Raw genomic sequence first — 16,595 nt, forward strand, 5'->3', positions numbered from 1 at the left:
TCTTCAACTGCTCAGTTTACCCAAAAAAAAAAATTCTTCAACTGCTCACGATCTTCAATTTTATCTAGAATCCTATCCAAAGCATTAACAACTCTTTCGAGCATTTCAATGATGCCATTGACATTATCGAGTAAATCAACGAGTAAAGGTACGAATCTGTCTCATATCGCGAGGAACTCACGATTCTCTTTAGATTCTTTGGTGAAATATGCAATTCTTGTTAAGGAATTGAAACAGTCCTCACCTTGGCCATCCAAGAATTTAATAGAGTTGACGGCCTGATTGGGGGAGGGGACTGTTCTAGTGGCCAGAGAATCAGCCAATTCAACTCGGCTGCTTACTGAGTTAGACAAGATATAGATAAGCCTCTGTACGTTAGGAACAAATTCTTTGGTTTGCAAAACCTGCATGGTGGCTGGGCAGGTGTTTTTGCCATTGTCGAGCTAGAGTTGGATGATGTAATGATTGCAGGTAACGCTAGTGCAAAGACTCACCAGAGATTTCATGATATCGAGGGATATAGGACACCAGAAGAATCTCAAAATGATGATGTATAGATCGTCCCTAACCACGGTGACCGTTATTTGGCCTCCAGGAAAACGAGAGAAGGCAACGAAAGCAGAGAGAGAAAAAGAGAGGTAGGAAGTTGAGTGGAGAGAGAGAGTGAGAGGGAGAAGATTCGAAGTTCTACTCAAACATAAGTTGTTGAGACAATGTTTTGAACAACGAAAGATGAAACACGATTAATAGAAGAGTGTCGACACATACCCATAGTAGCTACAGATGATCAACGGTGACCCATGGCGACTGGAAGTGGAAGAGAAGGAATAGTGACTGGAGAGTGAACGAAACCCACAATGGGCGCAGAACATGGTAGAATGAGAAGGAACAAGACACGAAATGGCCCTGTTTTGGACCCTCGTCATGGAATGGTCTGCTTTAATTAGGCACGTGCATCCTATTTTGATGATCACTATGAAAGACTGAAACCTAGATGTAGAGGGAAGGAAAGATGAAGAGCGCAAGAAAAAAAGCATCAGTAGGCGGTGGGCATTCCTCAAAATCGTGAGCTAGCACCACTTTTTTTTTTCTTTTCCTTTTTTTAAAACGTCTAGTCATCATAAAAAATTGCCAACTCATTAAACCATTTGTCACATAATCAGTTTTAACGCTGTCAAGTTATATCGGTTAATAGAAGGACTTTGACAAAGTTTGACTAAAACTATAAGGACCCATATCCTAAAAAATAAATTATAGGGACCTTGACCAAATTTGACTGAAACTATAAGGACTTAAAACACAGTTTTCCCAATTAAAAAAATACGAGCACCAGCACTCTCCCCACTCGCACTTAAAAAGGCACCGAAAGCACTGAAATCCGTTATAACCATCCGATTGTAATCCATTAGGGGAAATATGACCGTGGGATCAGTAGTGCGTGACGTAATCATCACAAGGCTCACGTTAGGAAACAGGTGGCGGGCAGCGGGCACATATAACTATAAGGGTTGAAGGAGGAAAATTAGAAAACAGAAAGCGGGAACGATTAATTTATAAAATTAACCTCATTACGAGGCGTGATTAACGCCGCTAAGCAACCCCTTTCTCGTAAATATCCCAATCATTTTGTTTGCCCGAAATGTACCCAATTATTTGAGCTGATTTCCAAAAAGGCTTTTCAAGCGCAAATTACAAAAAATAAAAAAGAAATTTATGACTGGAGATCGTACTAAGCATTTTTTAGTTATCGTTTTGGGTTAGGTAAATGATAAATATTCCTAATTCCACTGTTATACGCAAATAATACCCGACATACTGTACATACTGTACATCTTCCCGTATTGTAAGATGTACTTCCTCTTATCTTTAATATAAGAGATAGTTAACTAATTTGAATAAATTAATAAAACTAGTTAAGCTAATTATTTATAATAAATAGGTATTATCTTTTCTAAAATATCCTTGCTAATCAAGTTATTGGCTAAAACTACCATTATTATAAGCACTACCTTAAAAAAATAAATAAACACAAGACACAAAATAGATTGGAATCTTATATTTAATATCAAAATAAAAGTTATACGAGTTTTATATTAAGAATCGGAGGTATTATAAAACAAAAAAAAGGCATCAAATATATATATTATGTATATAAAAGTTAGGAATAATAACGTGATTTGGACCCCCAAATTATTTAATTATCACATGTACCAATTAAACTAATTTGACTAATTTATTTCTTAAACCTGCTTTTATTTTTCTGATTCGACCTTTATTTAGCACCCACTTTTGTTGGCAAAAAAAAAAAAAAAGCACCCACTTTATTGACTGACTTTAATTTAATGGAAAAAACAACATTTATAACAAGTCATTGCATACATTTAATCATCATGCTGCACGTGAGCTGATTTTTTCTTTTTTTTTGAGTGATTGATGATAAAATTTAAAAACCAAATTCTTGGCAGTGAATAGTCACCAAAAAAGAATTCATTAAAGCATCAAAATATAAGTCAATTTTTTAAAATTAAACTGTTAGCATTTGACAATCATAACTTCAAAAACAAAGACAAAAAGGATTTGTTTAAAATCTGTGTTAAATTTTACGATGGTAGATTCTAGGTTTTGATACTTCCATTTTTTAGATAAAAAACAATAGAACTTAACATGAAGTTAAAATATTTCAATTAATTTTCATTAATAAAAGGTAATTTAAGTTACAAGTCTGCCTTATCCATATGAATTTATTTAAACCGTTGAGTTGGACAGCAACTTTAATTATATATAATGTAGCTTTACGTGGAAACAAAATTACTTGTCACAGCATTTACTATGGTAGATCACTTTTGACAAGTTGCTAATTCTTTAAAGAAGCGATTCAAATTTGAAGAAAAATTTGAATTTGAAATTTTGAATGCAACCCCGCCAATAATAAAAAGCCTCTGAACAAAATCTGCTATGTAATTATTTCACTAATTAATTTCATATTTCAAACTAAATATATAAATAGTTTGATCAGCTCAAATCATCGCATTCGAGGAACAAAAAGCTTGCCTGTTTATCAAATTACTAATATCCACTTCATTTGTGTCACTGTTAGATTTAAAGAGGGTGAAATTTCTTTTTAACTATAATTTATATCTTTATATGATTTTGGTCATGTTATTGATTTTTGAAACTATCTATTAAAAATTTGATCATAAAAAAATGATTTATACACTCTCCGCAAAAAGGCGTAAATGTAAAACCATTTACAATGAATTCTCCAGACGAAATTAAATTTTTAACTATAATTTATATCTTTACATGAGTTTAAGCCATGTTATTGATTTTTTTGTGCTGTTTTTCGCCTGATATTTTTTTGTGCAGCCTATTTAAAGTATGATCATAAAAAATGGATTCAAAAAGATAAATAATCAGTTGAGTTAAAAAAACTTTGTGTAGCAACTATAGCAAGTTTGGTATCAATATTATCAGGTTACTAATTTTTTCCCAAAATATTGATTATTAAATTATCTAATATCTAATGCTCCACTAATTATCAGGTTTATGCATTGCTGAGTCTGAATGAGAATACTTTTAATGTGAATTTTATAATTTATAAAATCTTGGGGAGTTTGAAAATGTTTTTAAAGTACAAAACTCTTCTCACATTTAAATATCATAAAATTATTTTTAAAAGTTAATTTAAATAACTTACGAGTATTTTTTATTCTACTCAAGGGGAATCAATTCAGCGCCAAAGCACTGTTTTGAGACTGTTGTGGTCAGTCGAGTTAACCTCATTCGTTGATCGCCGTAACGGGCAAACTACGGCTGCGAAGTGGTAAAAGTCAAAACTGGCGCGTGACTCACATTAAAAGTTTTGGATTTAATTGGTTGGACGGAACAAGGGGCCACCAAATCCCTGGAAAAAAAAATCAGGGCCACCAAGTCAGTTATTAATTCAGTCAAAATATGCCAATATTTTTTTTTGTCCAGAATGAAAATATTTGAATTCAAAAAGTTACGTATTATTGAGATTATAATATACTCCTCCGGTCCTAATTATAAGACCCAATTGACTTATTTGAGGAGATTAAGGAAGTAAGTTAAGTTGGTTATTTATAATAAATAAGTGTTGTCATTCCTAAAATATTCTTTTTAATTAAGTATATTGGCTAAAACTATCATTATTAGAAGGATTATCTTGAAAAAAAATGCATAAATATAAGAGACAAAATGGATTGGGTCTTATAATTAGGACCAAATAAAAAGTCAAATTGGGTCTTATAATAAGGACCGGAGGAGTAATATACTTTTGAACTAACTCAGCGCACGTTCAAAATAACTTATAGATAGTGTTTTAATCGTAATTTTAAAAAAACAAAGTAAGTATGTGAATAAAATTTTATTTTAAATTATATGAAACATGTTTTTAAGTGTTTAGATGTGAATAAGTTTCACACAATTTTTCTATAAACAAGTTTTACACAAATGTTTTTTTTATACAAAGAAATTTAAATGAGTTAGGTATTGAGGGCTTACCAATGTTAGGGCTTACAGAAACATTCATAAATTGCCTATCAATAAAAATTTTATATCGGTAGCAAGATTTAAACTCATAACCTTGTAGGTTGTAAGCTCATTCCTTACTAATTGGACCAACTCTTATTGGTTCTTTTACATAAATGTTTATCAAACATGAAAAAGGCTATTCAATCATAACAAAATAAAAAACAAAGTTTATTTTTTAAAAAAAAAATTCTTAAATATTCTAAATAGTTGCTCAAAATTTAAACATATATAAATCTTGAAAAATAAAATATATAATTTTAATTTAAGAGTATAAGCTCATTATGATCAAGCTATAGTTCATACAGCAGAACTAGATCAACTAGTTCAACCTGTCGGATCAAAATTAGACTTATGTTTAAACAAGATATGAGGGAGAATGAGGAGAGGAGAGAATCATCCAAAAATCCATCCAACCAGCCCTAACCAATCAAAAATGCTTCAACTAGTAAGTGAACAAGTTGAACAAATCACAATTTTTTTAAACTAATTAATATTTTTAAGAAATAAAATGTGCGGTTTTGTGCTAATAATATTGGGAAACAAAGAATAATGACAAATAGGGAAAATGTGTAATATGTTCTAAAATCATACTATCTCTGGTCTTAATTATAAGAGCCAGTTGACTAATTTGAAGAGATTAAGGAAGTAAGTTGAGTTAGTTATTTGTTCTAAATAGGTGTTGTCTTTCTTAAAATATCCTTGCTAATCAAGTATATTGACTAGAACTATCATTGTTAGAAGGACTACTTTGAAAAAAAAAATGCATAAATATGATAGACAAAGTGGATTGGGGTCTTATATTTAGAACCAAAATAAAAATCAAATAGGGTCATATATTAAGGACCGGAAGTAGTAAATAAATATAGACATCTGCATAAATATTAAGAAATATTTATAAATATTCTTTTTTTACATATATTACTTTTATTTAAATTTAATAATTATTTTTATCATTGAAAATATGTTATTTAGAATATACTCTATTGATTCATTATTAACTAATTTAAGCATCGAACCGTGAATGGGGTATCTTAAATCTTAAATTAGCTCAATATATGTACTACCAGTTTCATAAGATATTCAAATCCCATCCCAAGACCAAATTCCCCACGCCAGGTTCAGCCACCCTCTCTCGGAAAATTTGGCAACATATTTAAATTGAAATTTGGTAGTGAGAAGAAAAGCAGAAAAAGATAAAGATAAACCAATAATCCACCTACAGTTTCGCTACCGAATCTGCCCCTATTTGTTTCAGTGCTTTCTTTCTACCCACAAAAAAATAAAACTCTTGCGTGCTTTCTCATCATTCCTTCCTTCCTTCCTTCGTCTTCTTCCATCAGGTAAAAGTTTCACGTGTTTCATAGTTTCAAGAATCAGCTCCGTGCAGAAATGGAGTTTGCAGTAGCTAAAGCGTTGAAACCCAGTTTACGAAGAGAACTATCCTTTCAACAGAAAACCTTGTGCGAGGAAATTTTGTACTTGAACGGAAACAACGGCGTCTCCGGTGAGGATTTCTCGGTGGATGACCTTCTTGACTTGTCTCACGACGAATTTCAGCACGTGCTTGCTGAAAAGGAAAACGATTTCGAAGACGACGAGGAGAAAAAAGATGGTTCCTTTGTTTCGGATGATGCAAACTCTAACTCTGGCAGTGATTCCGGCACCGCCGATACTGAGTCGGCTTTCGCAGGCGAACTCGCCGTTCCGGCAAGTTTACTTTCTCAAGCTTCAAGGTTTTCATTTTGTTTCTGGCAAGGAATTGAAATTTAAAACGTATTTGAATATTCTGCAGGCCGATGACTTAGCGGACCTTGAGTGGGTTTCTCACTTTGTAGACGATTCTCTACTCCAGTTCTCGTATCCGCTTTGCTCAGAGCAGTCGAAGGCGGAGAAGCACTCTGCGACGGAGCTTAGAACGGACTTGACGACGGCAAAAACTCCCCGTTTTCCGTCTAAAATCCCGGTGAAAACGAGGAGCACCAAATATAGAAAAGCCAACGCTCGTGTCTGGTCATCCAGCTTAATACTTTTTGTTTCCCGGTCATCTCCAAAGTCTTCCTCGGCTCTCATCTTCGCCGGTGAACCGTCGGCGATGAAGCAGAAAAAGAGGAAACCGGTGGAAGGGGAAACGGGTGGGTCCCAGATTCAGCGTCGGTGCAGTCATTGTCATGTGCAGAAGACTCCACAGTGGAGAACCGGCCCACTAGGCGCCAAAACCCTGTGTAACGCATGCGGGGTCCGGTTCAAGTCCGGTCGGCTTTTTCCAGAGTATAGACCCGCATGCAGCCCAACTTTCTCCAGCGACTTGCACTCAAATAGCCATCGCAAGGTGTTGGAGATTAGGAGGAGGAAGGAGACGGTTGGTCCGGAGGCCGGTTTGACCCAATCACAAATGGTTCAGAGCTTCTGAAGTTTCAAATTCCCAAGTAAACCGGGTCCAACCCGGTTCGGTTTTTGTACAATAGTAGTATCAGTTAACGGTCAGTCTTAATTAGTGGAAGTCGGCTAGGAAGGTCACAGGTAGGTATTAATTAGGAGGAGATTGATTGTTTGTGTTACTTTAGAATTTAGGGCAGTTGATTTAACTTATATATTTATTATTAGAGTAAAGTAGAAGCAGAGGAGAATATATATATATATATGGATATATAAATATATATATTTATGTAAGCCTTTTTTTTTTTTGGACTCAATATATTTATAAAGCCTTTTAATTTGAGCCATTTATTGAGTCTGGTGTTTGATATTTTAATTGCATTTGAATCATTCAAGTTTGCTGGGTGTCGAGTGATGGGAGATTCAAAGAAAGAGATGGGTGACAGTGTGATTGAAACTTTTTATTAAAGTTTTGTATTATTGATTTGAGACCACTGAATCTGTATTAGTGCCATATGGAGTGGTCAAGTGGGAACCAACGTGAGGAACATATAAGTTGACCCAGAGATTTTTCTTTCATTATCACAATTTTTTTTAATCAAGGTCCTTCATTGAAAATACAATAAACAGGAACTTGTAATATGATTTATGACTTGAGAGGTAGTAGTTTTACACATTCAAGCTAAAAGCATGGTGGTAATTACAAAGGTTAATTGGCCCCAAAAAAAATTATTAATTTGAATCTTGAAGCCCTAGTTCTATAATAGAAGTCTGTTTAGAAATTTTATTAATTAAAAAGATTTGATATATTTTTATGCATAGGAAATTCAATACTCAAATTCAAGCCCTTTTGTTATGATCAAAAAAATTTACAAACAATGACTTTTCGCGGATTTTCTTAATAATAATTGAGTTGAGCAAAAAAAAAATTCAATACCTGAAGGTCAAGGTTTAAGCACCGCGAATGTATAAAAATAATACTTCTCTAATCTTAAATATAAGATCTACTTTGTAGTGTAAATTACATTACAAAGTGAGTCTTATATTCAGGATTGGAGGAGTATTAGGTTTATTTGGATTTAACAATATTTAAATTTAGATTAGTTGACAGTACTAAATACTATATAATTACAAAAAATAAATAGAATTTTTATTAATTACCGAAATGAAAAAAGTCGTTATGGCTAAAAAGAAAATCAATTTTATTTTAAAACTAAGCATGAATCGATTATTTTTTACGTTGAAATTCGAATAATTTAATTTTTATTTGAATGGTTGGTATTTTAATGATTATAAAATACTAGAATATAGAATTTAGACAAATTATTTATATAATTTAATTTCCACTGTTCAAATTTAGGATGAGCGCTTTGACTTCCTTGAGTCGAGCAGAGAATCTATTATATCACTATATGCAACGTGCTTAAAGAAAGATACATGCATGCAACATTTTAATATACTTTCTTATTCAATTTTAAAGATTTTTAATATTAATTGAAAAATGATTTTTTACCTGAAGAAATTGATCTTTTGATATATCAAATGAGGGAACAAAAATTAAATATCATCATCATCATCATTTTCTGCAAGTTGTAGTGTAACATCACCACTTACTAACCAGAACTAACCATGATAGAAAAGATTAAAACTAGTAAACATACCCTATCATGGTTATTTAAGAGCAATCACATCATTAAAGGGCTAACCATGATAGAAAAACATTCGACCTTAATTAAGACTATCATGGTTAGAAAAAGAATAACCTATAGTTTGTAATCATGGCAAACATGGTTATAAAACAATATGCCTTTGAATGATAAATTATAATAGCAGTTTAGACTTGACTATCTTAGTCAACACTAGCAACAACTAAACTTGCCAAAATTGCCATTATCACATCGTGGATCCACAATAATTCAATCACATGCAATCTAAGGGTCTCAAGCCCACTACCAGCACCCTATTCCAATGTCCAAACAAAATAAACCAAAGATAGAAAATATAATACGTTTATTTAGTCAAACGACATAAAAATATAAGAAGGTAAAATAAGTTCCAAATAAATGCAGTCCTGATGCGTGGCAATATATGAAAAGATTACATAAAATAAGGTCCAGAAGCTCTACACTGCCAGCTACAGTTATTGAGCCTCAGGAGTCTTCCCCGAAGGTCCCGCTAACGTATTGTTTCCTGAAAATGGTAAAGCAACAGGAGTGAGACAACGTCTCAGTAACTAAATCCCTACCTATCCCACACCCTAGCATGGGCTAGCGAGGTGTCAGGTGGGATACACAGAGTTAATAATAGTTGATAAACATTTATTTAACATTTAAACTCACAATAATCATACAAGACAAATATTTCCACCAGTCTCATGCAATGGATACATTTCAAAAGAAATAACATACTTGTCATTTATTTAAAAGATATAAATATCAATGAATATCTCATGTCATATGCAATTCCTGAACCCAAACTCATCCTTATATCCTCCTTATTTCCGCCGACTGGACCCATGGGCTAAGTTCTTTCCATTTAACTGGCAACTCTAACAAGCTCACCACACGAATGATGTGGACCGGCCAAAGACCACAGAGCACTCGGTGGACCATGGGTCCCCCCTCGAAGAACTAGTGGGGTGTCGCAGTCCCTCGAAGAACTAGTGGGACAATAATAGCAGCCAACCATAGAGCTCCGTATGGAGGCTAATACCACGTGGCAAGTATATGAATCTCAACAACTCCAATTATCTCCTTTCCCCACCCAAAATAGATGCATAGGGTTCAAAATGACACATTTATATGCATAATCAACAAAATTTCATAATAACATATCATAATCATGATCACCAATTTCTTGCAATACAAACTATGTTAATCCTTTTTAAAATAGCATCCCACAAGACAGTTCATACAAAACGTAATATACTTTTATAGAATTAGTTGTAAAGCCGCTCACCAACTTCATACTAGAACATGCAACAGATAGAAATTTAGTTACCTGGTCTCCTAGCTATCAATCAACTACAACCAGAGTCCAACCTCGAAAATGCCACAATAGAGTTTATATCTACAAACAAAATTAAAATATTATCTCTATAGTATTAGAGTAGGCTACTCACAAAATTCTAGCCTCTAACTCCTTCTCTAAAAGCTTTAATTTTACTCAAAACTCTAGCCTAAAAGACATTTCTCTAAGGTTTGGAATAAGAACATATATATATGTGATTTAGACTCGATTCCTAAATTTCCTTACTTAAATATCCTTTAATTATTATATTATTTTATTAGAATCATCAAATTCATAATGGAAATAGACAAACTATAAATTTATAACTTATATTCCATCTTCGAAAGACTTAGACAAATAGACTTAGTACGACCCAAGTTATTCTCACTACAGAAGTTAAACCCATAATCTAACCGTTGAATTCAATTTCCTATCCATCATGATACTATCCTCCAAATTATAGCTCAATCTAACGGTGAATAAACTTTAAAATGCTAATTTACTATTCAGGACTCTATCTGCTAAATCCAAAAGATATAAGTTAAAAACGTACCTAATAACTTGTAACTCGGAGATCAAAAGGGTGATCCGACCGTTGAAATTAACGATTTGGATGTCCCAAATGGACCGACCAAATTTCAGTCCGATCCAACGGTTAATAAAATTAAAACTAGCACTTTTCTGAGACTACCTCAGATATGTGCGAAAATTATTTACTTACTCCAAGCTCCACTCACTAGCTCCTATATATAGGCTCCTCAAACTCCTTCACTCTAAAGATTAGTCGATGTGGGACTTCTATACTATGGTTTAATTTTCTAGAATATCATCCACACATACACACAATCACATACAAAAACATTATTAAAATAATAATAATAATAATTTGCCTATATCTAACTTCTTCTTCTTTTTTTTTTTTTTACTTAATACTAAAATATATTTATTTATAAATTTAATTAAATACTAGATAAAAATAAGGATGTTACATGTAGGATCATCATATCCGAAAGAAGTTGACATATTGTTTCCGCAACTTCTAAAATAGAGACCTTCATTGGCATTTTTTGTACTGGACGGATTACATCGACTTTAAAAAAAAAAATGTTGTTTTCCGATGTCGTTGATTAAGAGCACTCCTTTTCGTCCAAAATATGTTTTTGACCCCAAAAAAAAAATCTAAAATATGTTATCTTTTAATTTTCATCTATAATATATGTAATTGATACTTAAACACTGTTCTTTACATTTTTCCTCTTCATCCATACCTCACTCAATAAGTATGAAGTTAGAGTTTTTTTCCCCCCTCAATTTAAGACAGGTTTAATAAGCTAATTATTTCTTTTAATTTTGGTAAATTAATTGAAAATGACTTTATATTTTATAGCGGATATATATATGTTAATATTGGTTGAACTTTTCTTCATTTGAATTTGGCACAAAAAGTTGAAAAATATTCAAGTATATATGCAGACATTAGAAGATACTTAAAATATTCAAGTTAGACATGTTGGCCCATAGATCCATGCATCGAAAATGAAAGACGGAATTTATTTAAAATTATGACTCAATAAATAATAGGGGGCTATTTTTTTGGGGCCAGAATAAGGGGCTAATTAAGGGTCATGGGTGCTTTGGGTTACAGAAAAATTTCACATGAGCACAATTTCAGACTTTTAAGCTAGGGCTTAGGCATTAATATAATAAAGTTTATAATAAAGTTTAAAATTAGAATTATGTTTAGTTGGAGAAAAAAAAAAAGGGGTGAACAGAAATGAAGGCGTGGAGTGAAAGCATGAGGGAGCCGCCTTTGAAATGAACGTGCATGCACGTGGAGCCAATTATGGAAGGTGGTGGGTCAGTGGGATATCATGTTCAATGGATCAACATAATTCAAATTATTGGTCTTGTATATCATTTCTGTTCCCAACCCAAAAAAAAAAAACAAGATCAGAAGTTTTGAAAAAAAAAATCATTTCTTATCCCAAATTTATAATTCATGTATAGGACTGCAGGAAGGTGTCCTTTTGTTGTGAGTATAAAATATAGTATGTTAATAAACTACTCTTTTATTTTTATTTATAAGATAAAAGAGATTTTTTTTAATTTTATTTATAAGTTACTCTATATCATTTTTAAAAAAAAAGTACTTTTGTTGGTGTTTGCTTGGAAGGTGAAATTAGTAGGCACGGGGATGCAGGTCTTAACAACACTGATGATTCCATTTTTGGACTATGAGTCCATGCAAGGCCTTCATAACATTTCCCCTTTTTGGTAGGCTAACTAACAGGTATCATTTTCGACATGATTAATTATGGACATTTTAAGAAAAAGAAAAAAGGTATTTAACGAAGCAATTTATATTGCTGGACAACCAAAACATACCTTATAATACCTCCGGCCCTTAATATAAGAACTAGTTGACTAATTTAAGTAGATTAAGAAAACTAGTTAAACTAGTCATTTGTAATAAATATATGTTGTCTTTCTTAAAATGTTCTTACTATGTATTAATAAAACTATTATGATTACAAGGATTATCTTAAAAATAAATAAATAAATATGAAAGAAAAAATAGATTGTTGTCTTATATTTAGGACTAAAATAAAAATCAAATAAACTCTTATATTAAAAACCAGAGGTAATATATAAAACTAGAGAAAGTTCATGACATTTAAAAAACACCAAAAAAAAAAAACCAACAAGAAAGGGACCAAAGAAGCTAAAGAAACAGCAAACTAAATAAAGTGGATTCTCTTTGAGTGGTACGTATTTTTTTGATTTCTGCTTTCAACTTGCGTCCCTCTTTCCTGCAAAGGCTTCCTTATTTCATGTCTTTAAAATTGCTCAATTACTCAAATAAATACGGAAATTGAAATAAAGGAGAGCGCATGTGGGGCCCACATGTACAACTTGATATTGCTTCCTCCGCAACTTCCAACCAGTCTTCCTTGCCTCCACATTCTTTTTTAAATGACAAGGCAAACATCACGCTTGAAGTTACAAAACACAAAAAAAATCATCCACTAGGGGAAGGCGAAGCTTCCTGGTCGGAACTTTCCCGATCAAACCTCAGCTGGTCCAAACACACGGGGTTAGGGTCTTGGAAATAAATCCCCTTACTGGCACTGCTGACATTGTGAGCGTTTCTGGCAAGATATCAGCACATTTGATTGCCTTCTCTTTCTTTCCCAGCAATTTCAGAGAAAACTCTCACATCCACCCACCGGCCTCAATGGGCCACCGAATTATTGGAAACATGTTGGTGATGGGTCAACCCACCCACACTCAGGGGTCTAGCCCGACTCACCAAAAACTATGGTGGGCTTTTTGACATAGCACGTGTATCTTCACCTGATAAGATCACTGATGAAGATGGCCAAAAAACAAGGGATAATTAATCTGTAAGTCTTTATAGTTTTAACTGATTTTAAATCAGGTCTCTGTAGTTTTATTTCTTTTTATTAGGTCCTTATACTTTCACATCTTTTTAATTAGGTCCTTGTATTTATTTTTCTTTTTATAAAGTCCTTATAAGTTCACCTCATTTTTAATTAAGTCCTTGAATTTTTTACTCTTTATTTTATGAATTCTAATAATACTATTCTATAATCATAAAATAGTATATATTATTTAATATTAGTTTATAAACAATAATACTCTAAAAATAATGAATTATTACAATAATTTTGTTTTTTTGCCAGCAAGAAAATATTATTTGTTCTAAAAAATTTATCTGAATTAATTAATTATATTACTTATATTAATTTAATTTAATTATTAATATTTTATATTTCAGTAATCTAATTAATTAAGTTTATATTTAACTAATAAATAAAAATTAAAACAACATGGACTTGATTAAGAATTTAGGGAAATTATAAGGACTTTATAAAAAGAAAAATAAATGTAAGGACCTAATTAAAAACATGTGAAAGAATAAGGACCTAATAAAAAGAAAAAAAACTATAAGGACCTGATTCAAAATTGGTTGAAACTATAAGGACTTACAGATTAATTAACCCAAAAAATAAAAAAGCAAAAACAAAAACAAAAAGAACAAAAGGTCATTGATTTTTTTTTTTTGGTAATGAACGAGGGCTAGGCCCGAGGATATACTCCTTTGGTCCTATTTATAGGACAGAGAGAGAGAGTTTTTTTTTGTTTTATTTATAAGTCACTTTATTAAATTTTTACCATAAATGTAACATATTGTCATTCATTTATTATAGTATAAATAGTTTTTTTAAAAAAAATGTATATATTAAATAGGAATAAAGTTGAAAAGTTGTTATATTTTAATGAAGAGTTAATGCAGTTTAATGTTTTCTTTAGTCTGTGTAAAACATGTTAGAAGTACCTTATAAATAGGACTAAAAGAGTATTAAATAACTTAAAGGGGAACAGTCTCATACAATCACTCGAGAGCAAAGTTCCTAAATGAGTAGGATAGGAATGTAAAACTAAATCAAAGGAAAGTCCTTGTTTAGCTAGAGCATCAGCCAGCTGGTTTTGTTCTAGGTCACTTGCAGGTCCTATGAGTAGTTAAACATGCTCTAGATTTGAAAAAAAGTAAGACTACTACTGTGAAAAGTATCTTTGGTTTGAACCATCTCTACTAGGATCTTTGAATCTGATTCCAAAATTATTTTCCTGAATCCAAATTCCCAAGCCAATCTCAAACCTCTTAACATGGCCCATTCTTCCGCAGCAAGGATAGTACAGCTTTTAAGAGTTTGAGTAAACCCCACAATCCATGACCCATCATGGTTTCTAATAACTCTGCCACATCCAACTTTGTTCTTGGTTGTTGAAATAACACCATCTACATTCAACTTCAACCAACCAGGTTGAGGGGGTAGCCACTTTGAAGGAGCTCTTGGTAGAGGAGATGTCTGTGTGAAGGAAATATTAGTATCTTGCACAAATTTCCTCCAACAATTCAGAATAACAGTAGCTATGTTGTATGGTTTTATGAAGTCAGTATCAAAGATAAAACTATTCCTCCCTCTCCATAGTAGCTAGACAGTAACGCCCCATAAAAGACTCCAAGGGGGAGAGGAGTTAATTCCTAAATCTTTTTTGAGATTCATGGCAAACCAATCTCTAATAGAAGCAACAAAGAATTGGGTATAATGAAACGGATTCAAGAAACATATCCACAACCGTCTAGCATAAGTGCAATATCTCAAGATATGCATCACATTTTCCATTGTAGAATTGCAAAAGGAGCACAATGGTGAGGCTAGCGACTATTTACTTCTCCATCTATTAGTAGGAAGTCTGCTATGAAAAAAAATTCATAAGAGGACTCTAATTCTTTCAGCTCCTCTCCATTTCCAAATAGCCTTATAAGTTGAGCTATACAAATTATTAGGTGGTCACTCAATCACATAGTAAGTACTTTTAACAGTAAAGTTACCATGTCTATGAGCATCATTACCAGCTTCTACCATAGGGAGGGAGATTATACTTAATAGGGAAGGAGACTGATTTCAAAAAATCACAACATGCACCTACGGTGACCAGAGACAACATTAAAAAGCTCCTATCATGGTAAATGTCAAAATCCAATGGCTGTGTTGTGCTTTTGTTCAGATTATTACATCACCTTCCTCTGGAAATTTATGAAGCATGCTATTCACTTCTGTTTTGAACTTCTGCGTTTTGTTTCTGAATACAAGAGATCCATACCCTTCATCAAGGACTAGATTCTGGTTCAATTATCCGCAATTTTTTTACATTATAGTAAATATAAATAATAACAGATATATAATAAGTTTCAAATATTTTTTTTGGGTGCAGTAATTTCAACTGTTTATTGAGGATGGGACGTCATGTTCGGCGGGGCAGAGGTCGTGGCATCTGCTATAGAATGGGCCATGGCAGAGCTTATGAGAAGCCCAATGGACCGCAAGGAGACCCAACAAGAGGTGCTGATATTGTGGGCCTGGATCAAAGATTTGCAAAACCCATCCTGACAAGTTGAATTACCTCAAATGTGCAGTCATGTACCAGGGAAAAACAATGCGCGCTCCAAGAAACATTATGGCATCTTAAGTTTAGTAAAAATAGCTAATTCTTCCAATGCACTCGTAGAGATTGAATTCAGCAAAAGAAACTAGTCTCCAAAATATAACAAATCAAGATTTGAATCTCCATTAAAAGATATATCTGCATTTAGTATCTAATAATGTCTCGGAAAGGGGAAAAAAAACTTATTAAAAAGTGCAACATTTTTTACGGATGGAGGTGAGCACAGTCCAAATTATATTACTAATGATTATTAGAGCAACGAGTTAATAATTCTCAGAGCAGAGATTTTTGTTTTGTTGTTAACTTACAATTTTCTTTTTTGGGAAACTCCAATTGTAACCCATTTAGCCAACTTCCAAAGTCGGAAATTAACGATAATTGTCACATCGAGATCGTGAGGATAAAGAGTTTTTGAAACATTATATCTTTAATAGAAACTTAGCTTGATGCTAGAGATATATGAACGATTCGATTTTTCTGTTTTCAGTGAGTAATACGATTTTTAAAATGTGATGCATGCTCGTTATTACAGTATCAAATTTTAAGGATTATGAATGAAAAATGCATTAAATCGGTGGTTAGATGTATATTGCGGTATGCACTGATCGACTCTCAAGGCA

The 16,595-nt window shown here is 32.7% G+C and overlaps 1 protein-coding gene across 1 annotated transcript; it reads left to right on the forward strand.

Annotated features, from left to right (window-relative positions):
* The first annotated feature begins 5,766 nt into the window (after positions 1-5,766).
* LOC114744175 (GATA transcription factor 7) lies at positions 5,767-7,207 on the forward strand. The gene is made up of 3 exons (XM_028932365.1): positions 5,767-5,894; positions 5,942-6,261; positions 6,347-7,207. The coding sequence occupies exons 2-3, from the start codon at positions 5,944-5,946 to the stop codon at positions 6,962-6,964; spliced, it is 936 nt and encodes a 311-aa protein (XP_028788198.1). The 5' UTR covers positions 5,767-5,894; positions 5,942-5,943; the 3' UTR covers positions 6,965-7,207.
* Positions 7,208-16,595: the final 9,388 nt, after the last annotated feature.

This window comes from Neltuma alba, unplaced genomic scaffold, assembly GCF_004799145.2.
Source record: "Neltuma alba isolate B1F8T4 unplaced genomic scaffold, ASM479914v2 tig00004281_pilon, whole genome shotgun sequence".
NCBI classification, from domain to species: Eukaryota; Viridiplantae; Streptophyta; class Magnoliopsida; order Fabales; family Fabaceae; genus Neltuma; species Neltuma alba.

What these genes read in the sequence shown, in the direction of transcription:
- LOC114744175 (XM_028932365.1), top strand. Translation starts at nt 5,944, where the DNA reads ATGGAGTTTGCAGTAGCTAAAGCGTTGAAACCCAGTTTACGAAGAGAA. An exon ending in CAGGCGAACTCGCCGTTCCG is followed by an intron (nt 6,262 to 6,346) that starts GCAAGTTTACTT and finishes AATATTCTGCAG; the next exon opens with GCCGATGACTTAGCGGACCT.